Genomic DNA, 15,886 nt, shown 5'->3' with positions numbered 1-15,886 from the left:
ATTGAGTGATTCTGTATTACAAAAGTAGTGGTTTCTTTTTTTCTTTTTCTTTGGGGGGGGGGGGGGGGTTGTTTTGCTGTCTCGTGACCAATGCACATATAGCACTCAAAATGTATGAAGCATTGTAGCCACATTTCCCCAAATGGCATGATGAGTGATTTAAGCAAAACGCTGCTTAGCAGACACGTACAGGGGACAGAGTAAACATAGCCTTTCCAGGAAGTTTAATATCAAGGAAGCTTTGTGAAAGTCAAAACATTTATTTCTCCCGACATTTTGTCATAACTTCTTTTGCGTATTGATTTAAAAAGACCACCACCATTTCCCTTGAGGACGGAAGGATCTTATGGTCATGGAAGCCCCACTTCTAAATTCATTACAATTAGCACCTAAGCATCCCCAGAGGTTTCTTCTCCCAGGAAGAGGGTGAGAAAAAGGACTAGGTGGTTCTAACAGTTCATCGTTGCAAAGATACTGGAGTGATCAAGTTGGTCTTAGATTAGTGAGAAGGAACTTCTATGTCCAGGAAGAATCTCTCTTCAGCTTGGAAACAACTATTTTTGGCTTGCATCAGGAGGGTCCCAGCCTCTTGGTATAGTTAGATCACAGCCTAAGGTTTAACTTCTCGACACTTGAATGGCATTTGCAGTGCAGTTGCTGACCCTGTTCCAGACGGCACTGGATTGCAATCCCCAGCATTCCTTTTCATTTATTTAGGCTGGCTGTGGCTGATGGAGTGTGTAGTCTAATATCTAGAGGGTGAAATACTTCCTGCCCACAATACAGCCTTAATATCTGGGTATCAAAATGTTTGTATTTCTGATAAATGTTTTCTGAGCCTGCAAGTTTTATCTTCTTCCTACAGAAGGGGGGGAGGCCCTCTACACACAGGAATAGACTTTGTTTAGAAGCCACAGCTGTTTTCCTATTACAGCCAAAAAAGTTCAATAGGTAAGACTGTCTCAATAGGATCTTCCTTCCATTAACTATTGCTGCAAATCAGGCAAGTTCAAAGTTACATTGCAAAAGGGCCCCCCCCCTTGGCTGAAAAACCTTCCTGTTTACATACAAATAAAGCAGGGATGTGGGGGGAGTAGGCATTGGTTGATTAGCATTGGGAAACCCCATATCCCACCGAGCCAGAAGCCTATACCACAGTTGTACTGACACAGAGCGCTCCAGAAAGGCTCCCTTAGTTGCGCGTGATTTTCTCTGGAGGCATAAACCCTGTGTCCCCAAGCATCCGAAGCGCCACTCGGCCACTCGGACGGATCACCAAGTGGGTGATGCTGCCGTTGTTGAGGGAGATCCGAAGCCAGCCTTCTGGAGGGAACTGCAATGCTCTACAAAAGAAAAAAAGGTCCCAGTGTGGTTCAACCTCTTTATCCATGACTCGGATGAAGGCACAGAGGGTGTGCCGATCAAGTTTGCAGATGACACTAAATTAGGAGGGGTGGCCCCAAGTTTCGACACCACTGCAATTAGGGTTCACCCTAGCAATGATTAAGCATTACAATGGTTACCAAAATTAGTCACTTTCCTAAAGGATTTGAAAGTACTGCAAACAGAGCAGTAGATTGGGAAATAGAAGTCTTATTTTCCCATTTTAAAATTCACAGTATATTTAGCATGGAAAATCTGTTCATTTCTAAATCCCCTGCGCAAAAAAATGAGGATTAGAGCAAAAGCTTCCACATTAATCCGGCAATCATATGGTAGGCAAGCAGCTGCTCATACTATTAGACACCCGTCTTCCCCAAATGCCTCCGGATCTGCGAAACACACCTGGTCCCTGAGTAGAATGTGCTCAAGCCAATTTGAAAGACACTTTCCAAACCGTTCCTTCCAAATTAACCACAGCTCCACAAATTACCTGCAAACTATGTAACGGATGACATTGGCATGACAAACAAAGATTTCATAACTATCCTCTTCCTGCTTTACGTCGGCCCGGTGGATGTAGTTTCGGAATGCAGCTTCAATGCGGGCCCCGTCTTCGTAATACTGCTAAAAACAGATAATTGGTTATTGGCATAGATATTAAAAACCAGCTCAGGATTTTTATTTGCACTTTAGAATCCAAGGCAATTGTCCTTTCTGATCGAGACCTGAAGTTCACCGACATTCATACATCCGTAACCTCTCCGGATTACCGCAATGTGCCTTACATAAGGTTCTTTGGGAGCTTTAACTGTCAGATGATCCATCTATCAACAGGCACTGACCATGGAGAGGGGACACTCTCTGAACCCAGTCCAAAAACTTGCCTTTAAAAAGCCCAAGCGGTTTAAAAGCCGTGCCTTTCAGGTAGCACAATCTCCCATTAGTAGAGCTCTGATTCATTGAAAGTCTGGGCCAAATGGCCGCGCTTTGTGCTGTCAAGCAGACCAAACTGAGAGGCAGGGAAATTTAGGTGACAAGGGACACACTTTGGCTGGCTCAGGATACAAAAAGGTCCCCTGGGGAAACTCATTCAACTTGTTCTAAGCAAACCCAAACATCACAGCATGAAGGCAATGGCGCGCGCCAAACGTTACCACGGCTTCGGGTTTCCAGTGAGAGCTGGGAGGATTTGGTTCAATTGGTGCTCCTTCACGCAGCAAATCTGTGCTTGATTTTGTCACCCCTGCAGAGAAAGGAAAAATGATCAATGTTAAAAGCCTCGTCTCCTGGTAAGAGTCCTGTGTGTGACACTGGGATGTGTTTTTCCCCCAGTCTCTTCAAGTACCATCCCTACAGATATACAGATGCTTCACTCCAGGAAGAATATTTTAAAAAGGCAAAAGCAGATACTGTATTTCTTCAATTCTGAGACCATTTCATCCCCTATATAAACATCTCTAAAAATAGGGTGCGTCTTAGAATCGCAGCTGTATCTTCTATATTTTTGTTGGTAGTGGTGGTGGTGTTGAAATTAGAGTGCATCTTACAACTGATGCCATCTTACAATTGAATAAAAACAATGTTTATTTATGGGAATTTCAAGCACCTCCGTTCCAAACGACTCTACATGGCTTCGCAGGCTTCCAAGAGAAGGCAAGACATCCATAAGACGTTAAGTCCAGTCATGTCTGACTCTGGAGGTTGGTGCTCATCTCAATTTCTAAGCCGAAGAGCCGGCGTTGTCCGTAGACACCTCCAAGGTCATGTGGCCAGCATGACTGCATGGAGTGCCGTTACCTTCCCTGAAGCGGTACCTATTGATCTACTCACATTGGCATGTTTTCGAACTGCTAGCTTGGCAGAAGCTGGAGCTAACAGCGGGCGCTCATTCCGCTCCCAGGATTTGAATCTAGGACCTTTCGTTCTGCAAGTTCAGCAGCTCAGTGCTTTAACACACTTCGCCACCGGGGCTCCCAAGACATCCATATATCATGCTAAGATCCACATTTCTGAAACCCAAAGTAACGAAGACTACAACCTCATTCCTACTCACTTCATCTTCACTCTATTTAAGACGTCAGAAAAGTTTAAATAGTGTTACAAAATTATTGATTCAGTTTCAAAACAAGTCTATTTCACGATGGCAACATGGTATAATGACACCAAAAATTTAGATACAGTTGAATGAGTTATTGAGTTACCAAGTTTTACTAACCATTTTGAGCCAGAAACGAATTTAAAAAATAACTCCGTAAATGGAGACTATCACATTAGTCCTTATGTTGAAGGGTAACCATCTTACGAATGACTAGGGGGCTGTTTGTGCACTGGGAAAGGCATCTAGCAGTAATCGCCTGAAACAATGCCCCACTCTTAAGTGGCAAAGAGATCATTAATCATAAATAACTGTATGGTTCAAATCAGGTCCATTGAGCCGCAAGGAATGGCAGGTAATAAATGTATCATTATTTGATTGCTGTGAGTTTTCCGGGATGTATGGCCACATTCAAGAAGCATTCTCTCTTGACGTTTGCTTCTGGAACATGGCCATACAGCCCGGAAAACTCACAGCAACCCTGTGATTCTGGCCATGAAAGCCTTTGACAACATATAATTGTTGTTGTTGGAACACCCAGTAGAATTCTTTCCTGACCTTAAAAAAGCCCACCTTAGCCCCTTTCCTCTCTCCTAAAGATCATTTCTGCCTTCCTGCAAGTTTTAGTACTCAAGTTTCCATCTCCAGTTGCAATCCCTGTGTCTACTACATTTCTGCTATTGGTTTCTCTCTTCCATTTTGGTCCTATTCTGCCTTTCTATCATTAATAGCTAACCTTTATAAGTCCAGAAATACTGCAGAAGAAGGACACCCTACTCTTCTAATTCCACATTGTACAAGCACATGGTTGCAACTGTGATGATGTATTAATATTGCCGTGACTATACATGATGGTGATATTATCTCCCTTCCCCAAGGGTGGCAATACAGAAGGATCTGAAAGCCTTAACACAAAGGGTTTTTCACACTGATCCTTGTTTGCCTTCTAGACACCATTATCAGTTACTTGTGTTCAAGGACTATTTCACATAGTTTCAAAGTGCAGGGTTAGACTGATTTCAGAGGGCTGAAGTTTGGTCTTTGTCTCAAGAGAAATGAAAAATAACATGTGACCCATGTCCTTTGCACAAGAATGTGCAAAGTAAAAGAAATGTGTATCATATGTCTGGGGCTAAGGTAGGTTTATTTACCATGTGGTGCAATGCATTCCAAGATGTGAGATCCTATGGTGTTTTGCTTCTGGTAAACAGAGTTTTGCAACTTCAAAGAATATATTAACTATCTTACATACCAAAGTCCTGCAAGTTGCACCCATGCTGAAGGTGATCTACCACCAAGGCTGTCTCCATACCAAACAATCCTCTCAAACAATATCTAAAACCAGTGGGTGAAATGCTCTAAATCAATGGTTCTCAACCTGTGGTCTCCATGTGTTTTGGCCTACAACTCCCAGAAATCCCAGCCAGCTTACTAACTGTTAGGATTTCTGGGAGTTGGAAGGCCAAAACATCTGGTTTTGAACCACTGCTCTAAACAGTAGTCAGATGAGTCAACACTTGTGTCTATAAATGTACATATTGGACATACATGGAGGTGAAAATTCACTTCAAGAATCAACTCACTACCCCATCCCCATTCCCCAAATTTTAATGCAGTTGGGTTAAATTTCAATTAAAAAAAATATATAAAAAGAATCCACTCACCAGGAAGATGTTTACTGATGATGTTGGTGGTCTCAGTTGCTCTGGTCATAGAAGAATGTACAATTTTATCAAATTTCAGTCCCAAGCTGGCAAGCCTTTGCCCCGTAAACTCAGCCTGCTCACGGCCTAAAAAAGGAGCAAATAATAATAATATTTAATCTCCACAAAGGGACTTAGGGCGGTTTCCAACATGTACGGCAAAACATTCAGTATTTGAACAATGTGTCCTTGGTACATTCAAAGAAAATAGCCAATGTTTCCAGGTAGGAAATTGCTGCCTCTGCCATAATTTATGCTTGCAATCTTAGCTTAAAATAACGCTTACATCGGTCTCCTTTTTTTTGTAATTATTGTCCTAGAGACATCAAAGTACATGGCACTTAACTGAAATAAGAACACTGAACAGTAAGTGGTATACAAGGAAACAGTACACGATTATTTAAGTTTCTCTTGCTTGGACTGGCTTACAGGCTCACAGTTGCAATACAGCAACCATCCCCAATCTGAGATGCTCCCAATATTTTGTACTACATCTCCCATCATTCACTCCTATTAGCCATATTGCTTAGGACTGATGGAAGTTGTAATCTATCACATCTGGAAGCATCAGGTTGAGGAACGTATGGGATGAGAACTGAAGGGTTGAGAACTTGGGGAGATAAGACTGCATCTCTGGATAAACAAAACATAATTTTCCTTCAGGACTATATACAAAAATACAGACTTCATACAGAAAGTCTGCTTGCAGAAGTGATGGCCCTGTAATACTTAACTGCTGGCACTGGGGGCAGGAAGAGACTTTTAGGCTAGTAATTATTCACACAGTAAACCTACTATCATGTTTTTATGCCTCAGTACAGACTAAATAGACCACGGCAGCATTTTATTAGGAAGGACACTGGGCTCTGCAATTAGTTTGAAGACTAAGGGACAACAGAATAGTTTCCCCGTATTTTTAACCAGATGCAAGCCATCTTGGAGATTACTTCAATGAAAAGTTATCAGACAAATAGCTCGATAGAACCTACACTATAAAATGTCTCCATGGGTTATAGAGTGAAACTGGCTATGCAATTAAAAAAGCAACAACAACACAAGTCAGTCTCTCCCATTATCCTTCCAGCAAAGTGCCAATCATACGTACCCAACTGTGTCAGGATCCGATCTTTATCATTTTGCCCATCTGTATTGTACTGAGAGTGGCGTATGAGGAATATGTGTCTGGTGGCTTTCGCTTTGTAGTGGGACAAGCGAGCAGAGACCTCCTCTTCTCCAGTCTCTTGGTTTTTCTTCTTTAGGTTCATCAGGGCCAAGGGTTCTCGTCTGAAAGCAATGTTTAAAATGTATCTTTGAAATAAAGATATGGCAAGGTGATCAGACCGTTGTCTTTGGTACCAAACATTCTGTGGATGGATTAGCAAGAGAAATGTAACACCAAATTCTGACATCCTTCAAATAAACAGTTTCTCAATGCGGTCTACTTTCCTAATGTGAAAGGAATGACCCGATACATCAAAACTGGTAGTGTGTTGAGGAAGCGAGGGATAGTGGCACAGTTAAAAATAAGAAGCTTGAGAATCTGGATTTAGGCCCATGGAAATCTGAAGCTTTCCAAATGTACTCATATGTCTACATTTACTGGCCAATAAATCTTCACTGTTCCATTAATGTAACAATCCCGTTGCAAAAGAAGGTCCAGACTAAATTATGTAGCACTATAATCCATTTAGAACATTGGCTTATTTGTTTAGACATGTCTGACTCATTTTCTAATGCTATCTCCGCTTTCGATGACAGTGGAAACAAATCCTTGGCACTCAATTTCAGACTGTTTTCAATTTTTATTAAAAATATTGAAATATATTATGGGCAAGGGTGGCAAAGCAAACAAAGCCCAATTTTCATGGAGGGGAACAATCAAGTTTGACCCGATGTCACTACACGACAGGCCTGTAATAAGCCTCTTCAGTTAATTCATTTAAGCCACGCAACTACAGTTGGTTCAATCCATTATGAAATTAAACCCCAGTAGGAATTTTGTTCAGATTTAGCATTATTAATCCGGCAGGGAATTACATAAAAACCAAAGCTTAATGCACTTCAGTAAGAGAAAGTGTGAACTAACATCCATGGGGTATCAGTGGCCAGAAGTACATTATTACGCATGACTCTGAGCACTTTATTGCTGGAAGATGCTGGTCTGATGTTTTACATTCTAAAAAACATAAATCACAATTTAAATAAACCAAGAAAAAAACGAAGCTGGGTAACAGATGCTGAGATGAAATATACTCTAGCAGCTTTTCAAGATGATTATTTAATGAATGTTTATCATGCCTCATCAGAAAAAAAAATATCTCAATATGGACTCTGGCCAAGATGGCCAACTATTAGTAGTACTGTATAATTTGTGTGCCTCTTCCAGGATTTATTATTATCATGAAGTGCATAACAATATGGAAGGATGCAACCCCCAAGAATAGGCTGGATTGATGTCTGGTAGAAAACGCACCCTGGGAACTACAACATTCCACTACAAAGCTGAAGGATCACAAAGATGAATTAAAATCAGTCAGACAGAAGCTTCTCTAAGCAAAGAGTTCCATTATTATCTAAGGGTTTTTAACAGTCTAGATTGAACAGGGATGGAGAAAACTCATGCTGGTTGGGGATTCATTACGCTTGAGCAAGTGCAAACAGTTTGCAACGGAAATATTCAAAATGCTGTCTTCACTAAGTACTTGAAAGTGAAACTAAGTGCAGGAGAGATTAATAGCACAGAAATGGAAAAATTATTTGGACTATTTGGACTAGAAATAAGAACTAGATTTGTTGTCTCCAAGATCCAAACAATTTAAAGGTCCATCTGGAAATCCTATTTCAGAAATATATTGTCTCTGATGCCAGGATTTAGTAAGTGATTTATATGACACCATAAATATAGCCACTAGAAAAATGTCGAGAGGCAGACTAGAGGAATCTGGTCATTGAAATTCAATATCCAAGGTGTCGAACCACATTTCAGATTTGAATAAACATGTACTGGAAAGAAATGGGGTTTAGAGCAATATCTGGACTTCTTCAAGTTAGAGATTACAGGACAAATAAACCATTTTAAAGAATCTGCTGAAAAATAGCTCAAAGAGATAACAGTGGCAGTTCGGAATCTCACAATGAGATTTAGAAAAGATATATGATAGAATTAAGGTTATAGAATTAAAATGAAAAGAAACACTGATGAAGTTGAGAAGAGCTGACAGAGTTTTAAAAGCTTTGATGGGCCTTATAAACAGCTCTGGTACAAAACCCACTGGATTCGATGAAAACTCTTTGGGAGAAAAGTTAAGGTTTTTGGATTTTTTAAAAATGGACTAAATATTTGGGAGTTACAATCATGAAAAGCAATAATTTATTATTTCAAAACAATGAGAAAAAAAGTCTGGAAATTTTTAAGACAGACTGGGAAAGATAAATGTATGCCTGTTGGGCAGAATTGCAGCAATAAAAGCACATGTTTAGACAAGGTTTTTCTTTCTCATTCAAACAGATTTTAATGTTTGCACTAGGTGTTTTAATTATATATTTTAATGTCTAAATGTAGTTTATATCTTACGTTTTAATGGCTGTCTTATTTTAATGCATAGTTATACGTTATTGTTCAGATATATAATTTGGTTTTTACATGGATGTTCGGCACTGAATTTTGCCATTATTATGTTGTAAACCGCTTTGAGTCCCCCCGGGGTATAAATATGTGAAAGGGTGTCATAAGGAAGAGGGAGAAGACTTGTTTTCTACGGCCCTTAAAACTAGGACTAGGAGCAATGGGTTCAAATGACAGGAAAAGAGATTTCGCCTGAACATTGGGAAGAACTTCCTGACTGTAGGAAGAACTGTTCAACAGTGTGGTGGAAGCTCCTTTGGAGGCTTTTAAATAGAGGCTGGATGTCCATCTGTCAGGGGTGCTTTGATTGTGCTTTTCCTGCATGGCAGGGGGTTGGACTAGATGGCCCAGTGGGTCCCTTCCAACTCTATGAGACATGAGAGCCGTGATTCTATGGTTCTATCTCTCTCCTTCTTTGGAGGCGTTTAAACAGAGGTGGGATGGCCATCTGTCGGGGCTGCTTTCATGGTGCTTTTCCTGCATTAACTCCTGTTTTATTGTCTTACTGTGTTTTATTTTTTGTGTATTGTGCAATGTATTTATGCTGTTGTTTTTGTAAATTATGCTAGTCAGGCCTTGCCCCATGTGAGCCGCCCCGAGTCCCCATGGGGAGATGGTGGCGGGGTATAAATTAAGTTTTATATTATTATTATTAGTAGTAGTAGTAGTATTATTATTATTATTATGGCAGGAGGTTGGACTGGATGTGGTCTCTTCCAACTCTAGGATTCTATCTCTCTCTCCTTCTTTGGAGGCCTTCAAACAGAGGCTGGATGGCCATCTGTCAGGGGTTTTTTGATGGTGTTTTCCTACATGACAGGGGGTTGGACTGGACGGCCCATGTGGTCTATTCCAACTCTAAGCTTCTATCTCTCTCTCCTTCCTTGGAGGCGATTCAACAGAGGCTGGATGGCCATCTGTCGGGGGTGTTTTGATGGTGTTTTTCCTACATGACAGGGGGTTGGACTGGACGGCCCAAGGAGTCTATTCCAACTCTAGGATTCCATCTCTCTCCTTCCTTGAAGACGTTTAAACAGAGGCTGGATGGCCATCTGTTGGGGGTGTTTTGATGGTGTTTTTCCTACATGGCAGGGAGGTTGGATTGGATGGCCCATGGGGTCTATTCCAACTCTAGGATTCTATCTCTCTCCTTCCTTGGAAGCGTTTAAACAGAGGCTGGATGGCCATCTGTTGGGGGTGTTTTGATGGTGTTTTTCCTACATGGCAGGGAGGTTGGATTGGATGGCCCATGGGGTCTATTCCAACTCTAGGATTCTATGATAGGTGAAGCCTGTGCTGGGTATACTACCTAACTGGGTAACTAGGACAGGCATGGGCCAACTTGGGCCCTCCAGGTGTTTTGGACTTCAACTCCCACAATTCCTAACAGCCTATCGGCTGTTAGGAATTGTGGGAGTTAAAGTCCAAAACACCTGGAGGGCCCAAGTTGGCCCATGGCTGCTCTAGAACGAGGGCCACTGCCTGAGGCAATTATCTCCTCAGGGGTCCCGGACTCCAACTCCCAGGAGCCTCCTCTGCCCGGGCCAAGGGCTGAGCATTCTGGGAAAGCGAGTCCCCGCCTCACCTGTCCCAGTTGCTGTCCCAGAAGCCGCAGCCGTTGGTTTTCTCGAGCCAGGCGGGCGCGGGGGCGGCGGAGAGGGAGGCGGCCGGCGAAGGCAGGAGCAGCAGGCCCGGAGGCGGCGGGCCCGACGAGGAGGAGAGCGCCGGCTCCGCGAAACGGTTCTCGCCCCCGCCGGCCTTGTCCACTTGCTGTTTGGCCACCGGCACCGCCGAGAAGAGCACCGAGCCGCCCGCCAAGCCGCACGCGGCGGCGGCTGTGACCGCCACGACCCGTCGGAAGGCCATGGAAGAAGCGGAGGGAAGGCCGAGGCGTCACACCCCCTCAGCGGCCCGGCCCGGCTCTCCGCGCACAGCCGGCGGCAAGCGAGCAAGCAACTCCCGCCTCGGATGGAGCGCGCCGAGGGACAAGAGTCTTCTGACGCGCGGAGGGGGCGGAGCCTAGGAGGGGAAGGGGCGGGGCCTAGGCGAAGGAGAAGGCGGGGCTCCTCAAACCCTGGAAGGAAGTTGTCAAAGGCTTTCATGGGTTGTCGTGCATTTTCCCCGCTGTCTGGCCAAGTTCCAGAAGCATTCTCTCCTGACGTTTCACCCACATCTATGGCAGGCATCCATTCCCACATCTATGGAAACTAGGCAAGTGGGGTTTATATATCTCCAGGGTGGGAGAAAGAACTCTTTGTCTGTATGTTGCAATTACAGTAGAGTTTCACTTATCCAACACTCACTTATCCAACGTTCTGGATTATCCAACAGATTTTTGTAGTCAATGTTTTTCAATGCATTGTGATATTTTGGTGCTAAATTCGTAAATACAGTAATTACTACATAGCATTAATGTGTAATGAACTACTTTTTCTGTCAAATTTGTTGTATAACATGTTTTGGTGCTTAATTTGTAAAATCATAACTTATTTTGATGTTTAATAGGCTTTTTCTTAATCTCTCCTTATTATCCAACATATTCGCTTATCCAACATTCTGCCGGCCTGTTTATGTTGGATAAGTGAGACTCTACTGTAATCCCCTTGATTGGCATTGAATGGCCTTGCAGCTTCAAAGCCTGGTTGCTTCCTGCCTGGGGGGAATCTTTTTTTGGGGGGGAGGTGTTAGCTGGCCCTGATTTGTTTTCTGTCTGGAATGACAGTAAAGTCTCGCTTATCCAACGTTCTGCCGGCTTCTTTACGTTGGATAAGCAAATATGTTGGATAATAAGGAGAGATTAAGGGAAAGCCTATTAAACATTAAATTAGGTTATGATTTTACAAATTAAGCATCAAAACAGCATGTGATACAACAAATTGGACAGAAAAAGTAGTTCAATAGACAGTAATGCTATGTAGTACAGTAGAGTCTCACTTTTCCAACACTCACTTATTCAACGTTCTGGATTATCCAACGCATTTTTGTAGTCAATGTTTTCAATACATCGTGATATTTTGGTGCCAAATTCGTAAATACAGTAGTTACTACATAGCATTACTGTGTATTGAACTACTTTTTCTGTCAAATGTGCTGTATAACATGATGTTTTGGTGCTTAATTTGTAAAATCATAACTTAATTTGATATTTAATAGGCTTTTCCTTAATCCCTCTTTATTATCCAACATATTTGCTTATCCAACATTCTGTCGGCCCGTTTATGTTGGATAAGTGAGACTCTACTGTAATTGAATTTAGCACCAAAATATCATGATGTATTTAAAACATTGACTACAAAAATTGGTTGGATAATCCATAACGTTGGATAAGCGAGGCTTGGATAAGTGAGACTCTACTGTACCTTGTTTTCTGGGTGTTGTTCTTTATTTACTGTCCTGGATTTTTGGATTTTTTTTTAATACTGGAAGACCATGGAAATGAACACAATCTGGCTACCAGGATGAATAAACTTTATTTATTTGTATGGGGACTCGGGACGGTTCCCAACAAAACAGGCCAACGTGAAATGCCTCTAAAACAGAAACCAGAGAGATAATTTAAACATAAAACCACACTGTATACAACCAATTAAAATATTGTATAAAAATAGTAAATAAATAAATAAATAATATTATTTTTCTTTGTCACAATAGTGACACCTAGAGTTTCTACATGTGTATTACAGCCCTGGACATTATTCCACAGAGATATAAACCCCACTTGCTTAGTTTCCAATAGACCTCACAACCTCTGGGCTCAGAAAATTCACACAACCCAGTGATTCCAGCCATGAAAACCTTCGACAAGACATTGTTCTGATTGGTATCAGTTATGATCCACTATCCTATTGGTTCAAAGTACATTCAGTGTTGTTATGTTTTACATCCCGTAATTGGACGAGTGTGTATAGCGAGAAACTTAATACATCTTATATTGGATGCAAACCAGTCCAGAAACTGCCACTTTTAGTAGCTGTAGTCTAAAGAGTGATATAAGGGATATAGTAGACAAAAGGCTGGGAGATAGATATACAAGGGTTGAATGAAAAGTAATGCCTCCACCTTCGTAACTCCTCAACAGATGGCAGTCCTGGTATGTCTTGTTCAGTAGACTCTCCTCTACAGTTCCATTTGGCAGGAAGACTTAGCATTGAATGGTTGTGTTGTTAAAGAGCGAAGTATGGAACCCTGAACACACTGAGAAGCCTTAGCATTGAACGGTTGTGTTGTTAAAGAGCGAAGTATGGAACCCTGCGCAAACGGAGAAGCCTTAGCATTGAACGGTTGTGTTGTTAAAGAGCGAAGTATGGAACCCTGAACACACTGAGAAGCCTTAGCATTGAACGGTTGTGTTGTTAAAGAGCGAAGTATGGAACCCTGCGCAGACGGAGAAGCCTTAGCATTGAACGGTTGTGTTGTTAAAGAGCGAAGTATGGAACCCTGAACACACTGAGAAGCCTTAGCATTGAACGGTTGTGTTGTTAAAGAGCGAAGTATGGAACCCTGCGCAAACGGAGAAGCCTTAGCATTGAACGGTTGTGTTGTTAAAGAGCGAAGTATGGAACCCTGAACACACTGAGAAGCCTTAGCATTGAACGGTTGTGTTGTTAAAGAGCGAAGTATGGAACCCTGCGCAGACGGAGAAGCCTTAGCATTGAACGGTTGTGTTGTTAAAGAGCGAAGTATGGAACCCTGAACACACTGAGAAGCCTTAGCATTGAACGGTTGTGTTGTTAAAGAGCAAAGTATGGAACCCTGCGCAGACGGAGAAGCCTTAGCATTGAACGGTTGTGTTGTTAAAGAGCGAAGTATGGAACCTTGAACACACGGAGAAGCCTTAGCATTGAACGGTTGTGTTGTTAAAGTGCGAAGTATGGAACCCTGCGCAGACGGAGAAGCCTTAGCATTGAACGGTTGTGTTGTTAAAGTGCGAAGTACGGAACCCTGAGCACATGGAGAAGCCTTAGCATTGAACGGTTGTGTTGTTAAAGTGCAAAGTATGGAACCCTGCACAATGCGACTTAAGCAACGTGCAGTCACTGAATTCTTGACAGCCGAAGGTGTCACCCCAAAGGAGATTCATCCGAGAATGCAAGCTGTTTATGGTGATTGTGTTGATGTTTTGATCTTATGTTGTACTGTTTATTTTTATTTATTGTATTATTTAATTGTATTATGATATGGTTATATTGTATTGTCCTGGGCATGGCCCCATGTAAGCCGCCCCGAGTCCCCGTTGGGGAGATGGTGGCGGGGTATAAATAAAGATTATTATTATTATTATTATGTGAGTCCTGTGCACTGTTGGGTGAGCAAGTTTAAAGATGTTGAGGTGGGAACATCCGACTTGCATGGTAGATGTCCTGTGACAGAAACCACCGAGTTTCACAAGCAAAAGGTTGACAAATTGAGTCAGGATGATCGTCATATCGCTCAGAGAGAAATTTCAAGCATAATCGGCATTTCACATTTGGCTGTCGGAAGATCTGTGCACAATGGGAACTGTGAGACGCCGGTTGCGGAAACCGAGTGTCGACTTCTTCCGTGACGGCTTCAGAAAACTTGTTCATCGTTGGCAGAAATGTATCCAATTGTCTGGTGATTATGTGGAAAAGTGAATAGTGGTTGCTAAAGAGCACATTCTAAGGATTATTTCTGCATTTGATTTATTAAAATATTCCCATCCAAACCCAAGTCACGAAGGTGGAGGCATTACTTTTCATTCAACTCTTGTAATAGGGTAAAGGGATAGGTTGAAGCCTTGGGGGGTCCGAGAGTGCCGAATTATATTGCAAATTCATGGACATTAAAAGCATCGAAAACATTTCAGGAGGTTTGAGAAAATGTCAACCCGTTTCTAAAAGCTTTGAATTACAGGGTAAAGAATCGACTTGTTTTTAAAATCATTCCAGCAGAAGGGCAACCTCATTTCCGTACTTCTGAAGCTGTGCCAGTTTTATATGTCATCAGATGCTATGCATATCTGGAACGGAGGGGGGGGGGGGGGTGGCATTCATAGGAGACATATTCAGCTCTAAAATAATTGAAAACACCAACCCATTTCAGCCTTTTATCACTGGGCACCTTCCAATTGTAAAGGCTTTGCCACGAATAAATTGTACACATGCTAATGCAATGTGAATGGCTGTCATGCTGTTTCACAGAAACAGACACATAATTGGGAGTCCTAGTTTTAAAAATAGATTAATCAGATGTGTGAAATCATTTACATCCCTTGCTATTCATGTCCCTGTCCCAATATTTCAATATTTTAACTGCATTGCCATCCAGCCAATATACCATATTGTATTTTTTATTATTATTATTATTATTATTATTATTATTATTATTATTATTATTAATTATTTTATTATGACACACCAAACAAGATAGACATGCTGGATTTCGTATCACAAAATCACAAGTCGAACACTTCCCAAGTGTCTAGGACTGTGTGATTATATTATTATTATTATTATTATTATTATTATTATTATTATTATTAGCAACATTTATATCCTGCCCTTCTCACCCCGAAAGGGACTCAGGGCGGTTTACAAGTTATATATACATACAATATATTATTAACATAGCACAATATAAGCACTATATAAATATTATATATTATTATAATGTACTATACGACTATATTGCAATATTATTAGTAATATTACATGAAATATAAGCATGCAATTATAATAGTGTATTATTATTAATATCACATTGTATTACATCGTAATATTATTATTAATATTATATGTATATAAAATATATTATAATATTAGTATATGAGTATTATATATTATTATATATCTTTATATACTGTATATACTCGAGTATAAGCCTAGTTTTTCAGCCCTTTTTTAAGACTGAAAAAGCCCCCCTCGGCTTATACTCGGGTGAGGATCCTGGTTGGCTTATATTTGGGTCAGCTTATACTCGAGAATATATGGTACATTTATTATTTTTCTCTATTATCATTGGTATTATTACATTTATTATTTTTCTCTATTATTGTTGCTACTATTACACTTATTTTACTCTGTTTATTATTATTATTATTATTATTATTATTATTATTAT

At 41.1% G+C, this 15,886-nt stretch overlaps 1 protein-coding gene across 2 annotated transcripts; it reads right to left on the bottom strand.

Moving 5' to 3' along the window:
- Positions 1-207: 207 nt before the first annotated feature.
- On the bottom strand, positions 208-10,813 carry pgam5 (PGAM family member 5, mitochondrial serine/threonine protein phosphatase). 2 transcript variants are annotated; one of them, XM_008119065.2, is made up of 6 exons: positions 10,392-10,813; positions 6,287-6,465; positions 5,143-5,268; positions 2,538-2,626; positions 1,874-2,007; positions 208-1,343 (listed from the first exon to the last, which is right to left on the bottom strand). In XM_008119065.2, the coding sequence occupies exons 1-6, from the start codon at positions 10,670-10,672 to the stop codon at positions 1,193-1,195; spliced, it is 960 nt and encodes a 319-aa protein (XP_008117272.2). In that variant the 5' UTR covers positions 10,673-10,813; the 3' UTR covers positions 208-1,192. The 2 variants fall into 2 exon arrangements, with proteins under 2 accessions (XP_008117272.2, XP_062814644.1); XM_062958574.1 differs by having other exon boundaries at positions 1,874-2,004.
- Positions 10,814-15,886: the final 5,073 nt, after the last annotated feature.

The sequence above is a fragment of the Anolis carolinensis genome, chromosome X, assembly GCF_035594765.1.
Source record: "Anolis carolinensis isolate JA03-04 chromosome X, rAnoCar3.1.pri, whole genome shotgun sequence".
Taxonomy (NCBI): domain Eukaryota; kingdom Metazoa; phylum Chordata; class Lepidosauria; order Squamata; family Dactyloidae; genus Anolis; species Anolis carolinensis.
The sequence above is the reverse complement of the archived record's forward strand: the minus strand, read 5'-3'. Positions and strand labels throughout refer to the sequence as shown.

Bases quoted from the DNA above. Each gene is read 5' to 3' on its own strand.
- pgam5 (XM_008119065.2), bottom strand. From the start codon at position 10,672: ATGGCCTTCCGACGGGTCGTGGCGGTCACAGCCGCCGCCGCGTGCGGC. The intron at 5,269-6,286 runs GTACGTATGATT...CTCCTTTTTTAG, and splicing joins TCGGATCCTGACACAGTTGG to GCCGTGAGCAGGCTGAGTTT. The intron at 2,627-5,142 runs GTGAGTGGATTC...CTTTCTCTGCAG, and splicing joins CATCAGTAAACATCTTCCTG to GGGTGACAAAATCAAGCACA.